This window comes from Mus pahari, chromosome 3 (assembly GCF_900095145.1).
Source record: "Mus pahari chromosome 3, PAHARI_EIJ_v1.1, whole genome shotgun sequence".
Taxonomy (NCBI): Eukaryota; Metazoa; Chordata; class Mammalia; order Rodentia; family Muridae; genus Mus; species Mus pahari.
This window is the reverse complement of record NC_034592.1, coordinates 112,371,653-112,396,093: the sequence shown is the minus strand read 5'-3', so window position 1 is coordinate 112,396,093 and position 24,441 is coordinate 112,371,653. Positions and strand designations below refer to the sequence as shown.

General features: G+C 45.5%; 1 protein-coding gene across 2 annotated transcripts; it reads right to left on the bottom strand.

Moving 5' to 3' along the window:
- Positions 1 to 1,838: 1,838 nt before the first annotated feature.
- On the bottom strand, positions 1,839 to 15,267 carry Slc20a1 (solute carrier family 20 member 1). Of its 2 annotated transcripts, XM_021193016.1 has the most exons (11): positions 15,045 to 15,267; positions 13,974 to 14,584; positions 13,706 to 13,846; positions 13,450 to 13,535; positions 9,363 to 9,459; positions 6,905 to 7,024; positions 5,536 to 5,802; positions 4,873 to 5,431; positions 4,189 to 4,374; positions 3,493 to 3,577; positions 1,839 to 2,764 (listed from the first exon to the last, which is right to left on the bottom strand). In XM_021193016.1, exons 2-11 carry the CDS (start codon positions 14,317 to 14,319, stop codon positions 2,603 to 2,605), a joined length of 2,049 nt encoding a protein of 682 aa, XP_021048675.1. In that variant the 5' UTR covers positions 14,320 to 14,584; positions 15,045 to 15,267; the 3' UTR covers positions 1,839 to 2,602. The 2 variants fall into 2 exon arrangements, with proteins under 2 accessions (XP_021048675.1, XP_021048677.1); XM_021193018.2 differs by lacking the exons at positions 1,839 to 2,764; positions 3,493 to 3,577; positions 4,189 to 4,374; ... (1 more) ...; positions 5,536 to 5,802; positions 6,905 to 7,024 and adding an exon at positions 7,602 to 9,272.
- Positions 15,268 to 24,441: the final 9,174 nt, after the last annotated feature.

The following is a 24,441-nucleotide window of genomic DNA, read 5'->3' as shown; positions in this document are numbered from 1 at the left end:
AGCAAAGCAAAGCAAAGCAAAACAAAACAAAACCAAAAAAATTAAAAAAAAAATTTAAAAAAAAAAAACAAAAAACCCAACCCAACCCAACAAGAACAGCCCCTCCACAAACCCCCACAGAGAGCATCTATATAGTTATGTGACTTGCCTCCTACAGTTATTCAGTGCCACATAAGGGTTCCTATTCATCTCTGCCACAGTGCCACTTACTCTCCACTTCAGCTAAACAATATGCAAGATCTCTAGATATGATAGCAAAGAGTTATACAAGAGACCATCCTAACAGAAGCTTTAAGGATTGAAGTCATACTGTCCATTGGCTGGACTGAGTTGTGTCTAATGGTAAGAAGCAATTTATTCCCATCAAGCCTGAGGAAAACCCAGCGGCAGTCAAAGGTGGCCTAGTGTTTCTACTTCGAGGAGGTAAGGCAGCCAAAACTCTCTGTCATCCTTGAGGGAAGCAACACAGAGCACAGTCATCTTCAGACTTTGGAAGCAGAGCTGGACCACTGATCATGAGTAGCTGGTATTTCCTAGATGTGATTTTTCAAACTCAAGACCTAGCATTGAAGTTTGTACTTTATGCAATGGCTCACATTATCAGGGTGACTGATGTGTGAACTAGGTTGTTGACCTGTATTTACCTAAACCATGGCAACTGAAACCCAGTCAGCCAAACAAAGCAAAGACTGCCTGTGCTGAAGAGAGAAGTTAGACCGTCATGACCACTCTCCTGAGCAATTGGTCTTTCATTCTTCTGAATTCTCCTATGGGATTCCCCAAGTAAACAGCCCAACTATAACTGCCTTATATCAGGTTTCTTCTATCTTAGAGGTTCTGTAGAACGTTCATGACATTTCTAGTCAGTAGCATCAAATATATGTCTCAATAATTTCACGTGTTGAGACAGAAAGAAAAATCAACCCTGTTGAGAACCCCTGGGGCTGACAACCTGATGCCTTCCAATATAACTAAACAAAAGGACAACTAGTAATGTATTTATGCAGCAGTAAATACCCAACCAACCAATCTGGAGGTAGCTTACTCAAGAAAGGAAAAGAGCAGCAATGGACCTCAGCCCTTTACTAAATCTTATTGCTGACTCTAATATACAAATGACCTTAATTTTTAAGAAAACATCTATAACCAAAATAAAGGCCAGCATTCTTCCCAGTATGTGCCAGCCTTTATGGTGTCACCTCCCACCTCTAGGGGCTCCTCCTATTTGGTCTGAGTACATTCTCCTAGGCTAGGAAGAGTTGGGGAAAGCACTGTGCTCTGTCATCACAACAGTGTGGAGGGACTTGGACCTTCACACCATAGATCAGTCCTGGGGATGAAGGCCAGGCCCAGTTCTCGGCATCTGCTTCCAACCCTCAGATCCAGATTTAACACTCAAGTCCATCTTTCCCATTCAACTGCCAGCCAGCCTGAGCATCCAGATGTTTACTCTGCCAATACACACCAAGCACTGAAGTGCTCCATGAGGACTCAGTGAAAACTTTTACTGAGAATTCTCCAGTGGACAACTTTCTTGGGCATAGCCTTCTGCTGGCTTAGTCATGAGTTGTATTATAATATTTTGAAACTAAAATAGTCAAAAGCATTGTCCAGTAATTCTCAGGATAGAAGCCATCATCCCCATACACCAAGTTGCTGTGTGGGGCAACATTGTTTAGGAGATCATAGAAGACAGTGAGGAGCTGGACAGCACCTTCATTTGGGAGGTACACACACCCTCCTAAGAATGTCACCTTCATTTGGGAGGTACACACACCCAAAGGCTGAACACTTAGGACTCTGAGGACTCAAGAAAAACAAAAAGCACAAGAAAAAAATTTCTAAAAACTGTAGGCTTTTTTATTCAGTTAAGAGGTAGACAGATGAACATGGAAGGCTGTCCCATTGAATTTGCCCAAAGTTCACATTCCACTTCATTCACCCATCCCACACTGCCAGAAATCTCAGAATAACCACAACCGCCAGGAGGCTTTGTCTCCCTACTTCTTAGCAACATGTCCGTGAACGGTTTGCAAAGAAGTTACTACAAACTTGTATTTCCACTGTGCCATTTCTCGGCCCTCTAAGAAGTTGTCACACATCAACAGAACCTGCCACTAGTGACAGGGAGCAGAGTGCCGTGACTATTTCTATGAGAGACTACGAGGGAGGGAAGCTTCAGTTACATGTTTGTTAAATCCCTGTGCATGTTGGGGAAGAAGCTGGTGAGGCCGACAAAGCAGTGCGTACCATCGAATGGCTCTGCCTGGCTGTTTAAAAAGAACCCACCTAAGTCATCTCACAGACAACATTAAAACATACTGGAATTGAGGCCTGATACAAAAGTAGAGAAATATGTACAGGAATTCATAGCCCAGGAGAAAAGGGACCTTGGAATGAATCAATGGAAACCTGGCTATTTTACATAGCTAATTTTGAGATAAGTCATATTTAGCACAAAAGCAATTATAGTGTAAATTACACTTCCTTCCCACGGCTCCTTTAAGACCCTTGCCTGCCTTCAGCAACACTGTGAGCGTTCTCTTAGGAACAGGAATGTGTACAATGGTCCCAGACACTGACACAGCTTTCGACCCCAGCTTCACACGGGCAGGATGATGTACTTGAATACTGCCATGATAGCAGCACTGATAACCCCAGAGATGGGGACCGTGACAAACCAGGCCATAAAAATGTTTCGAAACAGTCGCCAGTCAACAGCTTTCTTTGATCGGAGCCAGCCGACAGACACAACAGAGCCCACCTAGGAGAGAAACAGAGCAGACATTACTCAGCAAGAAGACACCTGGGACAGGGGACCCAGACAAGCGGGAACACTGCAGTTTGTCTGGGAAAAAGACAGTTGTTCTCACTGTCGTCCAAACAGGATTGAACTTGTGATCCTCCTCCTTCAGAATCCCAAGAGGTGAAATTACAGGCATGTGACACAAGCCAGAAGCTAACTTCTAACAAGCTAAAATTACCCATGGCAAGGTGAAGGGAAGCGATATAAATATTCCACTATTGGATCTGTTGCTAAATGTGCTAAAATATGACAAGAGTGACTCCTTTTCCCTGCTTTTTGTAAGCTAAATTTCTGATTTCTCAACAATCACTCTACAGGGTGGCTGGTATGTGACCCAACACCACCCCAGCAGAGAGTGACTTGGCAGGCCCTAGCCTGGACCAGATTCAGCTCTTCCAAGGAAGTCAGTTTGTTCTTTATCCAATAACTATGTTACACGTTCACCAAGCAACTTCCTAAAGTTCAGTGTCTCGGCACGACAGGCTCAAGAGGCCCTGTCTATATGCTTTAACCAGAAGGCTGCCCTTACAAATAAGCCTCACAAACTCGTAAAACCAGTGTATTTACTACCATGAGTAGCAGGACCACCCCACCCCCCTCGCCCTGCAGATCCACCTGAACCACGGACATCCATCCCCAAGCTACTGATCGGCTTCAAGGGCCCATGGTGTCCCCACTCCACTTACTTTGCAATGTGTTGTGCTGATGGGAAGGCCAATGTTTGATGCGATGACCACAGTGAAGGCAGATGCCAGTTCAATACTGAAACCACTGTTGATACAAAAGGATGTTTGTCAACAATGGAGGATCTTCTGAGAAACCAACACTAGCTAAAGTCCTGGGTTCTAATCTCTCTTTGTTCTACTTCGTGACAAAGCCTGGTCATCTCCTCTAACCCCCAAACCCTACTTAAATTGAGCCAAGGTCCTACCATCTGAGGATTAAGTACTTCTGGGATGATTTATTGAAAAGCTGGGGTATGCCTAGTGACACACGCCTTTACTGCTAAGCCTTGGAAAGCAGAGGCAGATGAATTCTGAGATCAAGGCCAATTTGCTCTGCATAGTGAATTCCAGGCCAGCCAAGACAGAGAGACCCTGTCTCAAAAAGCAGAGAAGTTGGAACTTTTATTCAGTATAAGGTTTTAGTTCCCAAATCAAAGCCATGTATATGTAATTATTTACTCCACCACATCTTTCTCAGAAACTTTAAATTACATAGTCACTAGAGCTGAGCAGACTGACAAAAAAATGTTTACAAGTCAGGCAGTAAGTGCAGCAGAAATGTTCAGATCAACTGTGAGAAGGACAGCAGCTGCTGCCACACACTCCTTTAGCTAGAGACAAGCTTGAGCTCTACCCAGGGCGGGGTTCACTACTCACCTGGAGGGTGTGATTGGTGTCAGGTCCTTCCCCATGGTCTGGATAACTCTTCTTCCCCAAACCCACAGGCCCATGCAAATGCCAACACCACCATAAAGCAGAAGCCATATGGGTGTTGCCGCTTTTGTAGAGACATCTCCCGTTTTATAAACAAGAAACAAAGCAACCAGAGGGCCGATGGCGTTGCTGGAAGAAAAAAGGGGGCGGTGATGACTTTTTAGGCAGAACCACTTCTTGTCGAGACCCAATCTGTTAAGTGACTGACCACTGCATTTAGCAAACTATCCTACAGAAGCCCAACACAGTGGCTATGACAGAAGGCACATGTAACTGGTAGCCTCATTCTTCTCACGTGTAGCTTAGAACAAGTCTCAGGCCCCAATGAAGCTTACTGGCCAGAGAAACAAGGCTAATAACCCTTAAGTCCATTCTCAGGGCTGTCCATGATCCTAAGTTTTTCATCACTCAAGTCCCAATTTACCAAAGTCTCATTCTCATCTGTTTATCTTGTCTAGAAATAAAGCTAAAAACACTCTTATAATCTAAGTGAACTTCCTGTTGCTTTATTATTACCACTTCATCCTGTCTAGATTACTCAGTGTCCCCCCAGAAGTAGAGCAGTACACACAGGAGGGTAAGGCTCTCTAAAAATAGTCAGTAACACTAAGAATCATGTGAACTAACCTGACGTCATTGCCACCATGGGCAAATGACCCAAAGCAGGCTGTAAGGATCTGCAGGAACTGGAAGAGGAGGGACACTTCAGGCTTATCCTGGTCATACCATTCTTCAAGAGAGCCACTGCTTCCTTTTCTGTCACCCAGACCCATCTCAGCCTTAACACTCATGTCCATCTCAGACTCAGAGTGAAGGTCAGACACAGCATTGCAGTAACTGGTGTAACTGTCCATTCGAATCCGCTTCTTGGTATCTGCATTAGGCCAAGTCAGCGTCTCCATTTCATCTCCCTTTTGTTCCCCTTCTTTGGCACGGAATGAATCCAGGGGCATGCCACATATTGCCATAGTGTAGGAAGTGTAACTGTTGTTGCGTCTCAAGGGCTTGTCCCCAGAATCTCCCATGCAGTCTCCCACCTTGGCCAGATGTAACTTATGGAGCAGCTCTTTGTACAAGCCAGAATCCTTGTGCACGGTATGATACTGATAGTGGCCACTGGAGTTGATCTGGTTGCTGACAGTTTGACTGAACTGAACAAGGTTCCCATTAGGCAACTGCACCGCACCTAGCCGAGACCAAAAAGGTAACATTCAATGCACAGTGCATCAGCCCAGAAGAGCAGCCTTTCCACTACCACGAGACCCTGGAAGCCCTGGAAAGTTAACTCACCATTGATGGTGCTGTCTATGCTGGTCTCCTCCTTGAGGTCCATGGGAAGCCGCTCTCGCTCCGGAGCTTCCTCCAGGTCACCAAGTTTGAATGACACTGTTCTCTCCTCCACCACAGCCCGGAGTGGCCCAGTGACACACACTGCCTCAGACACAGGGTTCCTAGTCTCAACATCTCCAGGAGCCATCTTTGTTTCTTCATGGTCTTCTTTTAAGTTGTTCTTCTTTTCCATTAAGGGACTTTCAGAGGGACTAGACTTTACTTCTCCTAAAAATAAAGAGGATTTTTGACTTGACTATACCATCTTGCTCCACATTCCTTTCTATCCACCCCTGAAACCCATCTTGAAATAACAGGTGTAAATTCTAGTTAGAATTCAAGCTAACATTGCTGCCCTCTTTACTGTTTGAGGAATATATCTTTCCCTTAGGAAGGAGCAAGGCGGCCCAGCCTGCAGTAGCTCAGTCTGCTTGCAGAAATGGGGGCTGACAAACTGCTGGGAACTGCCAGGTATTAAGCATTTTAGGGTTCTGGTCCATTTTTGGCTTTTTATTTTTATAATTACAAGTATAAAACCATCTTCAGCTCTTGGTCATGAAGTGGAAGCTCAAGCCCTGGGCTGGCAGCTGACTAAACAGTCGGACTTCCCTAAGGAACCTCCTAACTCTTGGGTCAAGAGTAGACAACTGTGCTGCAACCGGCAGGCTTAAACACTCCCATACCCGGTAGCGGCCTGCTCACCACGGTCACCTACTGGCTCAGACACCGCACACTAGTATGGCATTAAAGTAAGATTTGTCTCTCCTTCCAGACTGAGACAAAAATGAGGTCAGAGTCCTGAAAGCCTCATTCCCACTGTGCGTGCCGCACAGCTGACTAGCACAGAGCTCTGGGTGGCTCCTCAGAACTGCAATGACGCAGCATTCTTCTAATGCCACTGCAGTCTATGCATTCCTGTTCTGCTGTGTATCTGCAAACTAACATTCCACACACTGAAGGGCAGAATGGAACTCTACTAAACTATCTTAACCACTAAAACAGACACAAAGACTAGTACCAAATAAAACTTACTTGGTATTAAATTATACTGCAAAAACATCCTTCAATGACCTAAGATTACTTATACCTAAAAGTGTTTACTTCTTCATGTGTTAGAGCTCTAGCACAAGGATAATGTGCAAAAGTGTGTCTGCATTACACAGAGTATGTGTATAGACACTGTCACACAGTCATTTAAGCTGAGTATACAAAGGCAGCTGAGGCAAATGCTACCTCTATCCCAAAATAGTCTTATAAATAAGGGAGAGAGGGGAAGAAGGGAGCAGAGGAGTAGAGGGAGAGGGGAACACTATTAAACTGTATTACTTACGTTCAATTTTTCTCTTCATCCTGGGACATACAAAGAACCAGACGATAAGGGCACAGAAAACTGCACATCCCACCGAGATGAGGATGGTACCCCACAGAGGAAGTTTGTCAAAGCCCAGCACTACGAGATAAAATGGTGCATCTTGAAAACCCCAGGGCAACAGCCCCCTGCAACAATGTGTAAACCCTCCTGAGGGGAAGGAGGGCTTCCCCAAGCCAGCCCGTCACGTCACCCGTTACAGCTGCTGCCATTCCAGAGCTTCATCAGGCTACTGGATCTGCAGACCATGGAGAAAATGTGAATGACCGCCTTAAACCCACAGCACCCAGAGCCGCCAACACTTGCTGGACTCGCATGCTACTTTCCTCAAGAATCACTACAGTAGACCCATAACTATAAAACAATCACAGCATCCCTTTCTCCACTCAGCTCCTCATCCTAACTGCCCCACAGTACATTTACATATGATTGATTTTAATGTCAAAAGGGAGTGTCTCAAGTCAGTGTCATGCAGACACCACACACTAGAAAGGAAAGTTACTACACTCGTACACTCGCTGTACCAGGCAGCCTTTGGGGGAACTGAATCTCTTCACCAAAGTATCATCAAGCTAACAGAAAATAGGGCTATTCAAGTAGTGGGAGTGGGTGGGTAGGGGAGCAGGGGTGGGGGTGGGGGTATAGGGAACTTCCGGGATAGCATTTGAAATGTAAATAAAGAAAATAATAATAAAAAAATTAAAAAAAAAAAAGAAAGAAAATAGGGCTATTAACTACGGGAAGACACTTGCTTAAATGCTGCCTTTCACAAAGGACAAGTTCAGTGGTAGTCCAGTAACAAGGCAGAGAGGCCTGTCCTCCAGTTCTTTACCCTTGGCTCAAGGACCTCAGGATCAGCAGTATTGGCAAGTGTCAGCTTGCACACAGGCCAACAGTGACTGCTGGCTTATCCTAGAGTGGAGACCATTCACAACATTGAATCCCAGGCCACTGTCTGAAGGTCCCTTCTCACAGCAGTCACTTGCACTTGTCTCACTTGATTTTGCTTACTGCATAGTAAGTCATTTATAAAATGGGAACATTACTGTTCTGTCAAAACTATTTATGTCGAGGCTGCAGTTCAGCCTAGCTTGCACAAAGCCTTAGATTCAATCCCTAGCACAGTAAAAGAGACAGAATATACTAAGAACAAGCCTTTAAGAATCAATCAGACATAAGCTAAAATCCTTCAGACCTGAAGTTCTGTCTGCTGGTCTTTTCATTTTAAGTTCTGCTTTCAACTGCGACCAGGCAGTTATGTCCCACAAAGTAGAATATCCATAAGATCTAATTAGTGTTCATCAGTATAAGTCTGTCTACATTCCAAGTCAAAAGGAGGAATGAAAGGACTGGGTTTTCTTATAAACGATCTTAAAGTAGCAAAGTCCCCGCACCAAGGCGAGTCCCATCCTGTGTTTCTTTACTGACATTTCAGGAAAGACAATGTGAGAACTACCCTGCTGTTCTGTTTTGTTCGGTGACTTACTACATCATTGCAGTGGCAATAATACGCAGGTCACAATCCATGAACCAGAGGCGGAACCAATTTGGAGGTCGCAAGCATGAAAATCCTTTTAAGAATTGAAGATGAGAGCACATATAACATAAGGACAACCACTTTGCTACTTTAGTCCTGTTTACACACAGACTCAGTGTGCCCTGGGCAGCAGTCTTTCCTCTTCCCGTGGAACAGTCAGAGGAATGAGTGTAGGGAACACCTCGGGCCCTGTGTAGTTAAGACCCAGCAAGTCCCATGAGCCCAGATGCCAGAACTGTGCTGCTCTGCCTCAGAGCTCCAACCTATCCATCCCTCAGCTGACAACTGAATCCTTGCCTTCCCTTAGTCCCCATGCGAAAGCAAGCAACACCAGAGCCTTTATATTCCTCCCAAATGCCTTCTCTTAGCTGCGGGCATTCTTCTTCCAAGTGTAATTAGACCAGGAGTTACACATCCCATCTCTTCTCATTCAAGTCAGTTCAGGGGCGCAAACTGAGAACTTAGAAAACAAAATGGCTCCAACTGGGAGAGAAAAGTGACATCTAACAACCAGCTCTAACTGGCTGATTACTGAAGAACAGATTTAACTAATGACTCTTCAGTAGTTGAGGCCAGTATCATTTCCAGCATTTTTAGCATAGACACAAGAAAGGGAGGGAGAAGGTCATATTGTCAGTGGATCCTGTGAAGACTAAGGAGGAAAGGTCTGGAGTGATTTAGAGTGTGAGCAGGTCTCTCTGGTTGAAAACCTATCTAGGTTAACTCAGCATACACTAGCCTGCAGCCTTCTGAAATGGGTGCAGGCCAGCCACCTTCTAGGAGATTTCAGCCCTGTAAAGCAAAAAGGGGTAAATTGGGCATTTAATGAAAGTTTTGTAAATAACCTTAAATTCACATTTAAGTATCTTGATTTGTACTTACACGGTGCTCCAGTATACATAATTGAAAAGAGGTTGATTCCAATTGTGCAGGCATAAAAAATTGGTAAAGCTCGTAAGCCATTAGGAACTGGATCTGCCTGTAAGACATTAAGATCAGTACCTTAAAAGTTGTAAATGTAGACCTATTTCAGAGCACCCTGTGGCAAGACAAACTAGGAGTCATGGTGCTAGCAACAGCCTCCCACCATAATTTCTACAAAGCCAACTGGACTCTGTCCTGCATCTGCTACCTAAGGAAGCTAATGACACCTACCATCCATAGGCAACGGTTTCTCCCTATTCTCAGGAACAAGGATGCAGCTAATATCTGAGTTATCCAAAGTCCGTCTATAAACCTGAGCACAGCCCCCAGGATATACTGTACTGGAGGAAAACAGACTAGAGTAAAATACTTATTTCCTGATGTCCTGCCTCCTTAAATTAAAACTCTGCAGACGATACACAACCATCTTATCTACATATCTGATCAGTGTGACATAAGGCTTTACCAAAGTGCAAAGTTAAACCAACTGTGAACCTCACCATCGATCCACTCAGTCTAGTGCCTGTCAAGAACTGTGTAGGGCACTGAAATAGAGCAGGGGTCAGACTAAGTCCCCGTTTTCATAGAACTGAATAATTTTCTACTACATAATAACATACCGGGCTGACAAACACTTTAAAAGGAAAAATAAAAACAAGCAAGAGGATGTTGATGTGGAAGGACATTTTAATAAAATGTGGGAATGAAATCAGTTGGGCTGGGCTGACATATGTCTCAGGGTATGGAAAGTGTAACCCACCTGTCCACTTGGGGGCGGGGAGGGGCAGAGGCATAAGCAGGTACAAAGACCCGAGGGCAAAGCTATGAAGTGTTTAAGACTCACCAATGGTCCCTGTAACTGAATGAAAGTAGTTCCCATGGGTGTATTGTAATTCCACAGTAAAACCTCCAAGGCAAACATTTAAAAGAATGAGAACATAGGTCTCATCAGGAAGCCGAACCTTTAGCACCAAAGTTTAATGCTACCCTAGTCACGACACCAGTTGAAAATCCTAAGGTTCAGATAGAGGTAAGGAGCCAGATGAGATACCAGAGTTTCTGACAATTAAGACTTTGGGGGAGGGGGAGTTTACAGATCAGTGAAGTTAAAGCCCCTCAAAAAGAATGGCTTTTCAAATGAGTACAGAACCTCACTAAAAAACACTTAATTTAGCCTGGCAGTGGTGGTGCACACCTTAATCCCAGCATTTGGCAGGCAGAGGCAGGTGGGTTTCTGAGTTCGAGGCCAGCCTGGTCTACAGAGTGAGTTCCAGGACAGCCAGGGCTATACAGAGAAACCCTGTCTCCAAAACCAAACCAAACCAAACCAAACCTAAAACAAAAAACTCTTAATTTTAAGTTCTACTCATTGTTTAGGAGGACACTAACGGTAAGACATCAGATCAAAAGCAACCTACAGAACCCTGACTCACCCTGAATAACTATAACAGATGTAGGCTACACCTAAAGGCAGACAAGAGCCTGAGGTACACAAGCTAATCCAAGGTTTCAAGAATATTCAGTAGGCATTAGGTATGGACTCTCTCATCAATTTTCAAATGCTATTTATATTTAGTAATTAAACCATCAGGTAAAAAGTACTCTACACTCATTTCCCCCACTTGGGTCCTAAAATTAAATATTCCCTAAAGTAGCAGCATAGTAGTTGGGGCCACCGTGGACATGGTGCTATACACCTGTAATACCAGTGCTGGATGTGCTGAAGCAGAAGACCCCCGGAGTCAAGGTCAACCTAGGCTACAAAGACTCAGTCACAAGATAATAATATATTCAAAATCAGAGTACATAGCTAGGGATAGGTAGGAAATGACTAGTCTTACTACACTTGACATAAAGACTCAGTGGTTCAAAGCCAAAACAAACCACGTCATAACTTCATAAGAGTCAAGGAAAATGGTAAAATAGGAAAGGTCTTTTGTTTTTTTTTTTTTTGGTTTTTTTTTTTTTTTTTGGTTTTTTCAAGACAGGGTTTCTCTGTGTAGCCCTGCTGTCCTGGAACTCACTCTGTAGACCAGGCTGGCCTCGAACTCAGAAATCCGCCTGCCTCTGCCTCCGCCTCCCAAGTGCTGGGATTAAAAGGCGTGTGCCACCACTCCCAGCCTCCTCCCAGGTCTTCATAGCTAGGCTAGTGATTTTTATTAAATGCTTTTCTCATCAAATAAACTCTTTATCTTTTATATATAGTGATAAAGATGAAAACCAAATATGCACTAGGTCTTTCTGTCAGGTCAACAGACTTCCAGGAACTATTCTGGGCTCAATATAGGAAGGAATGAGACAAAGTTAAAGCTTTAGTTGGAAAGGATGTGAACCTCACTCAGTTACATGGAGACAGGAAAGGGTCCCTATCTGTTACTGAGGGATTAGTGAGCAAGTGAGAGACAAAGGGGGAGAACCTCCAAGTCAGCACTATATTAAATATCATCCATCACTCTTGACCATGCCCGTCCCACCCATACTCTTAAGCTGGGAGTGGGAGCACACATTAGTAATTCAAGAACTTGGGAGGTAAATGCAGGAGGATCAGTTCAAGGCCAGCCTGGGCTACTTGAGACCATACAAAAGAATTATTAGTTAACATATACAACTTGATATTCCAATAACAGTGAGAGTAAAGATACTTGGCATATCATCAGAGGTCCTGGGCATTGAGAACCCCCTTTGCATCTCTGTCCCCCCTTCCAGGAATGACCACTAAGCAGTTCCCAGAGGCTCTCCAGAATCAGAATGATCTAGTTCCCAATAATCAAAGGGGTCAGAATAAACCTTTAAAAAACATGAAACCAAATAGCATCCTATTAATTATTCTGGTTTTTCTGGTATGTCAAGAGATACATGGCTCTAACAGGAACACTAGTAGAAACTATGATTCCTGAATACTGGTGAGAATCAGATTACCATATGCTACAGACAGGGGAATCGGGGAAATTCCTATCATACCTGCTTGCTAGATGAAAGAATATCATATCTAGAGGTTGGACATCAATGAACTATTTACTCAGTCACACTGTGCCAAGCTAGAGATATCTCTAATGCTCTACATGTGAAACGCATTCTGCCAGACACCTAATGATAAGTACAGTGAATCAGGAAGGAGTCATGGAAGGACTTCTATTGAGAAAGACACAGGTCATTCCCCAGAGACCCCGAGAACTAGATCAAGAAGTAGGGAGTCTAAGCACACGCCTTCCATTAAGATAAGGCGCCTATCTCCCCTCACTCAGATTTCTACTGTTTAGGGGAATTTTAAAAGAACTTAACAAAGGACTGTTAAGAGCCATTCATCCTAGAAAATAGGGCAACTCTGTCCCTTGAGGAAAATACATTTATTCTCACTGCGATTCAGTCCAGAGTCGGCATAATCCCTTGTTGTCTACATTTTCTTCTTCCTTTTTTTTTTTTTTTTTNTGGAGCCAGTATCAGACTCCATGATAAAAGAAATAGCACTAGATCTCTCAAAAGGGATTTCCAAGTAGTCAGGAAACTCAATGGCTTCCCATTTTCTAAAGCAAAAAAAAAAAAAAAAAAAAAAAAAAACACAAAAAAAACCCCTAACAACCCTTCCCTACTTTTTACTGAGAAAGTGGAGTCCCTAAAAGTAGAAGGCCTCCTCTAGAAACTTCTATGTACTTGACACTCAACATGGGAGAGCAATTTAAAACGGATTCTGTGACTTGTTGAACTGAAAGGTTACAATTCCACTTGTCCTGAATGTAGTAACCTACACAGAGCCACCTTAACCAATGTTCTTAAGTTTCACTCCCAGTCTCTTTATTTCTTGGCAGACCATAGAACTACTTAGTTTTTCCTTAGTTTTTCTTTCCTTCCTTCCCAGAATGCCTTCAGGGGCATTAAAAACTTGCTTCTTTTACAGAACTCTACAACATACAGGAGGTATATAGAACAAAGAACTTTTTAGCTTTCCAAAGCCACATACTTACATACCAGTCACATCTGAGAAAATACCAGTGAGTTTGAACAAGACTGAATGTGACTCATGAAAGGTCGTAAGTAGAAAGGTTACCTTACGGAGGATGAACGCACGAACAAGGAAGAATAAAATTCCAGACATAATACCAGAAAGCAGCGGAGAGACGAACCACGACATCACTGGAATAGAACATAAAATGACATGTCAAGTCTGGAGAGTACGTTAACAAGACCCCAAAATGGTAAGTGCTCCATTGCTGATACTCTTCAACTTGCCCCTCTACTTCACTCCCACTCTACGACACACAGCAGCACACAACGAAAACAAAACCATTTAGAATTCCACATACCAATTTTTATCAGTTCAGACCACTTGACACCCTTCTGCCCATTTGCCACAAGGGAGAAACCAATGGTTGCACCGACAATACAATGGGTTCCAGAAATCGGAAGCTTCAAAAACGAAGCCACTAGCTGCCACACAGCAGAACCTGAAACAAAATTAATCAGATTTTGTCAGGTAGATGGCAAAACTGTTACATAAGCAGTGCGTTCTCACGGAAGGAAGCGGAAAAAGGTTCAAGACTGGTGAGAACATAAGGTGTAACAACAACTTACCAAACATAGCACTGACCGAGCCAGCCATGAGCAGATCTTGAGTTTCGTTGTAAAGCTCCACATCTATCAAGCCCTTCCGGATGGTTTCACTCACTTTGGCCCCCAGCAAGGCGGAGCCCACAGTTTCGAAGATGCTAGCTAAGATGCAGGCTTGCTTCAGGGTCACTACACCTGAGCCTACAGCTGTACCGAACGAATTTGCTACATCATTGGCTCCCACGGAGAATGCCAAGACAAATGCAATGATGAAGCCCAGGATGAGCATCCATAGATTGTCATACTTCGGTGGAGCGGAAGCAGTAACAGCAGCTAGAGTACTAGTAATCGTTGCCACAGTAGATTCCATTCTCTAGTGTAGTGGTTCTTTAAATAATTAAGAGAATTACTGAGCGGCTTTCGAGATGTGTAAACGGAATGAGGTATCAAAATGCTATAATAAATAGTATATATTATATAAAATTAAATACTGTAAACTACGGCACGGAAACCGAGCTGGGGAGTTACTGCTATACGCTGCGTCTGGGCGTCTGTTGTCTGGGGTTTCTTTGGCTCCGGAGGGCTAAAAGCACGGAGAATTCCATGGCGGATTAGAGAAAGGACGCAAGTTCATCCTGGGGGGACGAAGTGGGAGAAAATAACAATAGCGGCGCATCCCTGGGAAGAGGGCAGCCTGGGACTCCGCAGAGCCACCACCACCCCCCGCCCGTCACTTCTGTCTTCAGTCCCCCAAAGGCTGGCTGTAAGGTGGGGCACAGGGCGATCTCTGCGCTCCCCCACCCCCCACCCCGTCCCGCCCCGCCCCGCCCCACGCGTTCTGTACTGTCTCCGGCCGCTTGCCCGCGCGCGCCCTCCGTGGAAGACCGGAAAAAGACCATTCCCGCGCGCGCGCCTGCCGAGGACCGCCGAAAAGGCCCGCGGAAGGGTGCGGCGTGCGTGGGGAGGCGGGAGGCGGACAGCAGCGCAGCGGGATCCTGCAGCCCGCATCCCACCCCCGCCAGCCAGCTCCCCACACCCGAGCCCACTCCAGAGAAGAAAGGACCTTTGCACCGCCGGTGCCGCGCCGCCACTCACCAAAGGAAACTGAGGGCCGAACGGAGAGACCAGAAGAACGAGACTGAGGCAGGCTCGAGCCACGATCGCACAACCCAGGGAGGCAACCCCGGGAACAGCACGGAGGGGGTACTCTCTACCCACTCGAGAAGCAGCCGCGGGCGCCTCAGCAAGCGAGAGAAGAAAACACGCAATGCGCGCCGGCGGCCATCATATAGCGAGCATGCCGCCGGCTCCTATTTATAGCCGGTTCCGCACCCCACGTGACCTGCCGAGCCTCGCGCCCGCCCGAAGTCCCGCCTCCGACATGACGCAACCACTGGCTGGTCGGGCGCGCCTAGCCGGGTGAGCTGGGCAGCGGCGCTGATTGGCCTGGACGTCCCCGGGGCCCCGCCCCCAACGAAAAGCTGGTCCACGTGGGACTGGCCGGCCGCCTCCCTGCAGCCTCGCCCGGGTTATCCTGTCTGCGCTGGCCACGCCGGGGGGCTGCGGGCGGGGACTGTGGGGGAGTCTCGCTCAGACACGCAGGTCCACACGCGGGGACTCAGAGGCCGCCACCAAGGTCGTTCCGAGCTTCTCCCACGCGGGCCCGGGTCAGATCTGTGGCGACGCAGAAGAGCGCGTGTACTGGGACTTGCCCTTGGCCGGACCCGATCTGTACCTCGCCCGGAGGGGGTGGAGGGATCTCACGTGGCCACCTCGCTCCCGCAGTCACGCACTTGGGTGAAAACGGAAAGATTGGGGAGTCACGAGGACAGGCTTGCGTTCCCAGCTGTGGCACTGCGCTGAGGGAGAGCCATGGGTCATTAGTTTCCCCGCGCCGGACCTCCGTTTTAGGAGCCCTGGCTATGGCGCAGCGGGGAGGATGTTACTTCGGATTCGAATTCTTAACTCATATTTGCTGCAGTGTGTCACCTTGAACAAACCCTAGGTCTCTCAAACCGAGTGCTTTGGAACGTGAAATAATAGCAGTGTGAGAGGAGACTGGAGGACGGGTTGTAATTGTGTGTAAAGCACAACAAAGATGCATTTCCTGTCTGCTCCTCGGGGCTTGTGGCGACAGGCAGTACTAATTCAGGTATTCTTACCCAGCATGGAGAATCATATTAGCTAAGATAAAAGCATGTGACTGGAACTCAATAGATGTTCAGGAAATGAACGTTCCTTTCCTCGTTACTTTTTTTTTTTTTTTTTTTGAATGTGCCTGTTTTAGAATATAGGAACCGGTTACAGAGGATGGCCTCTTCTCATCCTGAAAGTTTTCCCATCCTTTTGAAATAAAGATTGCTTCCTGGTCCCCTACATGGTATACAGTGTAGTTCTGACAATAGATTAGTTCTGCACGTTTGGCTTTTCGTTTTATTGCCTAAGCTAAGAACTAACTAGTCACCACTCCTTGGGAGATTTAAATTATGTGGGTTATAGTGAAATGTAAGTATTCCAACCAGAAATACCCGGTTTAGAGTGCTCTAAAAACGCTCCCTGCTCTCCAAAGGTAGGGCAATGAATAGCAGAAACAAACAAGTTGTAAACTATAACTTCACAGGAGTGTCCTGTGACCTATAATCTGGTAGACTCAGAATCTCGTATAGGTTATACAGGTCTATTGACCTCAAGGTCATGGCTGGAAAACAACCTTCATGTTCCAGGACACTGACCCCAGTGTGTAATTCTGGCATCTTCATATGCAACACTCTTTGCCCTTACTTCATCCCAAGGTCATAAAACATTGAATAAAAGAACTGGTTTGTTAAAAGGTTGTTAGTGCCCTGCCAATTAAAACAATTTTTGAAGTAAGTATTTGTGAGGAAATGGCTCATGACTTTCCCCACTGTTTGGATGTTTTGCTTCAGTCTGTAGATGACCGTGCTTTTGCCTCTTGAAATTGAAGACAACCAAGGTGAGCAGCCATGGTGAATAAGGCCCATCCAGGCACCAGAGCAGAATCCTGAGGCATGAAGGCATCCCTGTGGTTCAGGGAGAGTATAGTATTCTGAGACTTGGCTCTATGCTGCTTTAGTATCTATGCATTTCCAGGCAGAGACAGATTTCTCTGTCTCTAGAGAGTAGTTAGTGTCTTGAAATCAAGGAGTGGCGAGGGGCAGGGGAGGGGTGATGTGATGGTAGGTTAGTTTTAGATTGTCTTGGTTTTTTGTTTGTCTTTTCAGGGTTTTTGGTTGGTTGGTTGGTTTTGTTTTTTTGTTGTTGTTGTTGATGTTTTGTTTTTTTGAGATAGGGTGTCACTGTGTAGCTCTCTGGTTGTCCTGGAATTTACTGTGTAGATCAGGCTAGCCTCGAAATCACAGAGATCCCCCTGCCTCTGCCTCCCAAGTGCTGGGATTAAATTCATGCGCTTCTATACTTGGTTACCAGTTTTAATATTCAACTTGACACACCCTAGAATCATCTAGGAAGAGAGTCTTGGTGAAGGCTTGTCTAGATAGGTTGGTCTGTGAGCAGGTCTATAGTGGACTGTCTCAGTGTGGAACTCTGAAGTCTGAAAGTATGTAGCACCTTTTCCTGGTATCGTAGTTAGGGTTCCTTTGCTGTGGTGAAACACCATGACCAAAAAGGAAGCTGGGGAGGAAAGGCCTTATTTGGCTTACACTTCCATGTTGTTTTTCATCATTTAAGGAAGTCAGGACAGGAACTCAAACAAGGGCAGGAACCTGGAAGCAGGAGCTAATGCAGAGGTCATGGAGGGCTTCTGTTTACTGGCTTGCTCAAGCAGTTGTCTTATAGAACCCAGGACCACCAGCCCAGTGATGGCACCATGCACAATACAATGGGCTGGGACCTCCCCCATCAATCCCTAATTAAGAAAATTCTATATGGGCTGCAGAGATGGCTCAGGGGTTAAGAGCACTGACTGCTCTTCCAGAGGTCCTGAATTCAATTCCCAGCAACCACATAGTGGCTCACAACCATCTGTAATGAGACCTGATGCCTTCTTCTGGTGTGTCTGAAGACATTGACATGTACTCATGTACATAAAATAAATAAATAAATCTTTAAAAAAATTTATTTTCACAGTTGGGGTTCCCTCCTCTCAGATGATTCTGCACTATGTCAAGTTGACATAAAATTAGCCAGCATACCTGGTTTTGGGTCACCAGACTATACAAGAATAAGGGTCTGGAGAGACGGCTCAGATGTACTTGTTCTTACAGAGGACCCAGGTTGATTCCCAGTACCCACATGATGGTTCACAGTGGTCTAGAACTCCAGTTCCAGGGGATCTAACACCCTCTTTTGACCTCTGCATGTACTAGGTGTGTACATGGTGCACAGACATAACATTTAGGCATACATACACATCAAATAAAAGTAAATGTTAGAAAGTGGAGAAAGCTAACCTAGCACTAAGCATGCATGCATTCACGGGAATCCAGTGTGACTAGTTCCAAGCATCTGTCACCTTGGCCTTCCATACAGTGATGGTTGGAACCTGGAATTAATTGTAAGCTAAGACAAAGCTTTGCTTCCTGACAGAGTATTTTATTACTGCAGAAGAATGGAACTGTGAGGAACCCTAACTACTACACAAAGCACACCGGTTCCAGTACTCTCAATGCTAGGGAAAGGAGTCAGAGAGCCTGAGAAGCCTAGTCCATGTTAAAACGGAGGCTGTGAGGCCAGGCAGGGGTGGCGCATGCCTTTAATTCCAGCACTCGGGAGGCAGAGGCAGGCAGATTTCTGAGTTCCAGGCCAGCCTGGTCTACAGAGTGAGTTCCAGGACAGCCAGGGCTACACGGAGAAACCCTGTCTAGAAAAAACAAAACAAACAAATAAATAAATAAAATCTGAAGCCAGACTGCTTGCTCTGTAGTTCTCAAGCCTCTTGACACAGTGCAAATACCATCCTTCACCTGGTTACCTCAACTTTAAAGAGAAAAGACAGAGAGTCCCCGTTTCACAGGGCTGTTGGGAGGAGTAAATGATCAGACCGAGTAAGGCTCCCCTAAAGGGTACTAGCATATCCAAACACTGGTTTTTTGTTTTTTTTTTTTTTTCAACAACTAGCTGAGAGCAGAGCCCCCACACCACCTTCCTTTCTCCAGCCACCAGGGCCAAGATGTTTTAAACTTCTTGCTGCAGAAGAGTGACCAAGCAAATCGGCTGCTGCCAGAGGGGTGGTGGCAACAATGAGGTACATGGAGTGTGAGTGTCTGGTTTTTTAAAAAATATTTCTTTTTATCTTTAAATATGTATATGTGGGTGGCTATGTGCTCTTGAATGCCTGTGGTGTCTAGAGGCACCGAATACTCTTAGAACTGAAGTTACAGGCAGTTGTGAGCTTCGCGATACAGGTGCTAGGAATCAAACTCAGGTCCTCTAAGAACAGTATGAGCTCTTAACCACATTTACTTATGTGCAGTACCTGGGATAGAACCCAGGATTTCCATAGCTAGGCACGCACTCTACTGCTAAGCCAAACTTCAACACCCTGCCCACAGGATCTTTATAAGTCAGTCACTGTCACTAAGCCTTGAGTCTGGGACCCCCACCCCACCTACTTTGACCTTCAGAGGTCAGAGCAAAACAGCCTGTCTGGCACAGCAGTACACAAAGCTAGTCTGTGTGCACCAAGGCCTTCCAAGGCTACAGAATTCCAAACAAAAAGGAGATAATACCACCCATGGTTATTCTGAGCTCAGGTAATAGTCAAGGAAATGCATCTGCAGCTGCCATTCAGTACACAAGAATGTACATCCTGGAAAAAGACTGTTGGGAAGAGAGGAAACCCAAGCGGACATGGGAACACTCACTGTGCAGCCAGAGGCAAGGGCAGTTGCCAAGGCTACCCATAGGACATGAAGGGAACTGAGGGAGAGAACATCTCTGGCAGAGAAGGTACTCCTTAACGGAGAGCTAGCTTTTCTCCAGTCCTTTCCCTTTCCCCATGTAAATGGGAGAATTATAAAATCTGCAGTGTGCTTGCATGCTTACCCTGTGCCGGGCTCTGTTTCCTGTCCTGTGCACATATCCCATGTAAAACACTGTGGGCACTTTCATCTTATTTTACATAGGAACTAAGGCACAGAGCGTGAAGTACTTTATCTGCAGAATGCCAGGAAGCCCAGAGGCGAGTTAGGTAGATTTGGCTGTTAACTCTTACTTACTTTCACTTGACACATTTATCTCTCTTCTACTAGGCTCTTTCATTTACAGCCCATATTTTAAGCTTCCTCAAGCCCTATTGGAACAGGAAAGACCTTTCTCCAAGATTGGCCCCAGTAGTCCTAGAGTAAGAAGAGGCAGGGAACTAGCTCACTCTAGAATAAAGTGCCTTGACCTTGCCTTGGAGTTGCTGAAAACCCTGTTCTCTTTAAGTCTTCCTGGAAAAGAAAACCTGTCTTGCAAGACGAACACTTGCTGTGGGGCTAGGGCAATGGCTCAGTGGCTAAGGGCACTTGCTGTACAAGTAGAGAACCTGAGTTTGAATCCCCAGCACCCATGTAAAACACCAGGCATGGCCACGTGTGTCTATAACAGTATCACTGACAGAGCAGGGGACAGAACGGGATCCCTAGAGTTCCATGGTCAACTAACCTAACCTAATCAGAAAACTTCCAATGAAAGGAAAGACCCTTCTTAAGCTAGTAAGGTAGAAGGCAATAGAGGAAAACAGTTAATGTCTTCCTCTGGCCTTGACACGTACACAGACACACACAGAGACAGACTGACAGAAAGAACCACCAGTAATCACTTGGGATGCAGAAATAGGAAAATCATGAGTTCTACGCCAGCCTGGGCTACACAGCAAGCCCCTGGTTCTAAAAAATACCATCAAGAAAAAGAATGATTCAAGAAAGGAGCCTGATCTCATCACGTCTCCATCTGTTTTGGATGCTGCTGACCTCTCCAACTCCAGACAAATTCACATCTCCCTAACCTCCATCACACAGACCAGACAACCAGACCATCAGTGTCTACGTGACTCCGCACTAGATCCCAGGGAACTTGGAACCTGAAGCACAGGTAGAGTGCTTTGAAATACCCAGCCACCCAGTCTCTGATGTGAAGAGCAGAGTTGAGGTGGCTCTCAGGCCAGCATCCTGAAACATGAACAGCTGCACTTTGTTGGGCCAGGGAAAGTAGTAGTCCATTTCACTGTCACCACAGGAGCTGGCCCCCACCCACTCCAGACTTCATGTGCTTCCTTCCTGACTCATCATCGTCGTGTGGTTGCTCCCTTTGGCTTGTCTTCACACACGTGGGTGTGATGTGGCCAAGGATCCAGACAGTGGGAAGGAAGCACAGCTCTTTGATATCCTGAAGTGGTCCAAATGTTCTGGCTCCCCTTTGAGCCAACCTTGGGACCACACACCATTCTCAGATCACTTCTTCAGGCTTCAGACGTCAGAGGTCTTGCTCCAGGAGACTCATAATGAGACTCCCTATTTCTCCAATGTTCTGTTTTCTCAGCTCTTCAACCGAGGTGAGAGGATTGCTGGAACCCGTGTAATGGAGTCTGCTCGTTGTCCCCACGCCCCAGGACATATGGTTTTAGCCTGAGAAAATGAGGGGGTGGCAAGACATGACTCATCCACACAGTCATATCCAGGAGGAGAGAGGCAGCTTTGGGCTCAGCATGGCTTCCCCTAGTTCTTCAATCATTCACCAAATAGCCTGCTGCAGGTCTCCATCCACAAGGTTGACCAACCTGTGTCCTTACAAAACACAAACTCCTTCCTTGCACTTTAAACACTTTAAACCATGTGCATAACAGCAGAGCCAGTGAAGTCAACCTCCTACACTTGTTTGCACTCTGCCCCTGCCAGGCCCGCCACTTCTGGACCTGGACCACATGCCTCTCCTACTTGTACACGGGGATTTATCATTGACCCTGACTTATCATTCACTCAGCAAACACTTCTAGGACATGAGAGATTATGCCAGGCCACTTGTCCCCCAGGCCACCATACCACTGCAGGGTACCCGTTTTATTAGCATCCCCTCCAGTCAAATCAGGACCACTCAACCCTTTGATCCTTTCACCTAAAGAGGGTTCTCTAACAACAGTCCAATGGGTTGAAAACTAATGCCAGTCTTGGGGCTGGGTGAGGGGAATTTTATCATAGCTTTACTAGGTTTTTGGTTTTTGTTGTTGTTGTTTTGTTTTGTTTTTTTGTTTGTTTGTTTTTTCTTTTAAGACTTATTGGTCTGGAAAGATGGCTCAGCAGTTAAGAGCACTGACTGCTCTTCCAGTGGTCATGAGTTCAAATTCCAGCAACCACATGGTGTCTCACAACCATCTTTAATGAGATCTGATGCCCTCTTCTGGTATCTGAAGACAGCTACAGTGTACCTACATATAATAAATAAAATAAATCTTTAAAAAAAAAAAATACACTGTAGCTGACTTCAGACACCAGAAGATGGAATCAGGTCTTGTTACAGATGGTGTGAGCCACCAGGTGGTTTCTGGGACTTGAACTCAGGACCTCTGGAAAAGCAGTCACTGCTCTTAACCACTGAGCCATCTCTCTAGCCCAGTGTATTTATATATAATAAATACATCTTTAAAAAATATCATAAGTAAAATTTTAAAAAACTATTTATTTATTATGTATACAGTATTCTGCCTGCATATATGCCTGCAGGCCAGAAAAGGGGACCAGATCTCATTACAGACGGCTATGTGGCTAATGGGAATTGAACTCAGGACCTCAGGAAGAGCAGCCAGTGCTCTAAACCTCTGAGCCATCTCTCCCCAGCTTTACTAGCTTATAATGTAAGTGTTTGGGGCCCAAGAGCTGCTTGGATAATGGTGTGCACGTGTAATTCTAGTACTCAGGAAGTAACAGCAGGAAGATCATGAGACCAAGGTCATGATCCTAAGCTAGTTCAATACCATGCTGAGCTACATAGCAATACCATATAACAAAAAACAAACAATCAAAAAAACCCCAAGGTCTAGGGATGTTGCACTTACCTGACGTGGTAGATAGAAAGCCCTGGGTTAGTTATATCCCTAGCAGAGGGAAGAGGTAAAGGAAGGAAAGGAAAAAGAAGAAGAGAAAAATAGAGAAAGAGGGAGAGAGACAGAGAACGAGATTTGATTTCAGCTGTTGGGGGAAACTCAGGTTATGAGCAAAACTTTACTTCTTTATTTTCATTGGAGAAATTTATTTCCAGTAATGGAGGCTAAAGGTCTTCTCCTCTGCCTATAGCCTTGTTCCTCAAAGTATGGTCATAGATCTGCAGCAAAGTGGGAAACTTGCCAAGTCCCCACCCCAGACCTCCTCCAGAACCACACTGCATTTGTGGAGGGGGAGCATTGAGAATCAGTCCCAGGGCCTTGTGCATGCTAAGAGTGCAATGGGCCACTGTGCAGCAGCCCCAGCCCTAGGAAACACTCAACAAGCTCCTTATGGATTCTTTGGGGAAGCAATTACAAGAATAACGGTTCTTGTTAAATGGTGAGTGTAGAAACAGTATGTTTACAGGTTCTTTTCTAGTCAGAGACTGAAAGCACCACGCTTTTCTATATTCGGCCCTATTTTCCTGAGTTCCTGCTATTGTACTCCCACACAGGTTTCCAGGTTAGTTTAGACTATCTGAAATGAGAAGCTTTGCCACTCATTTGCCTGCCGTGACTTTGGGCAAGTTGCTTCACCTCCCTGCGCCTTCCTCCTCGTAGTCTGTAAAGTGGAGATAATAGCATTGTTACAAGGCTACAAGTAAAGTCTTTGCCACTGGACCTGGCATCTGGGAAGCACTCATTTGCATACTGATTGGATTTGAGTGTCCCCAGATTTTAGGTTTTGAGACGAAGTCTAATGGATCTCAGGCTGGCTTCAGACTCAACTCACTCTGCACCCAGTGATGGGCTAGGAACTGATCTCAGAGCTGCAAGGGTTCTAGGCAAATCCACTACTAAAATTGAGCTACATCCCCCGGGTTCATTGGTTTGTTTGTTTGTTGTTTGTTTGTTTTTGAAACATCGTCTTGTTAGTCCAAGCTGGACTTGAGCTTGCGATCCTCTTGCCTCTGCCTCCCAAATACCAGGATTATGTGCATGTGTCATCCTGCCCAGCCATTCATATTTTGTAGCAACCACATTTACATATTTTAGAATGAAATGATTCTGTAGTTCGGCTCATCCATTACTCTCAGATTATGCTCGGGTTCCCCCACCCCCAAACACACACAAAGTGACTATTTTTCTTGGAGGCATTTTAACTATTAATTAAAAGATACTCATTTTAGTCATGTTTGGTAGTACCTCCCTGTAGCTCTAGCACTTAAGAAGCTGGGGTGGTGCTGGGCGTGGTGGCGCACGCCTTTAATCCCAGCATTTGGGAGGCAGAGGCAGGCGGATTTCTGAGTTCGAGGCTGGCCTGGTCTACAGAGTGAGTTCCAGGACAGCCAGGACTATACAGAGAAACCCTGTCTCGAAAAACCAAAAAAA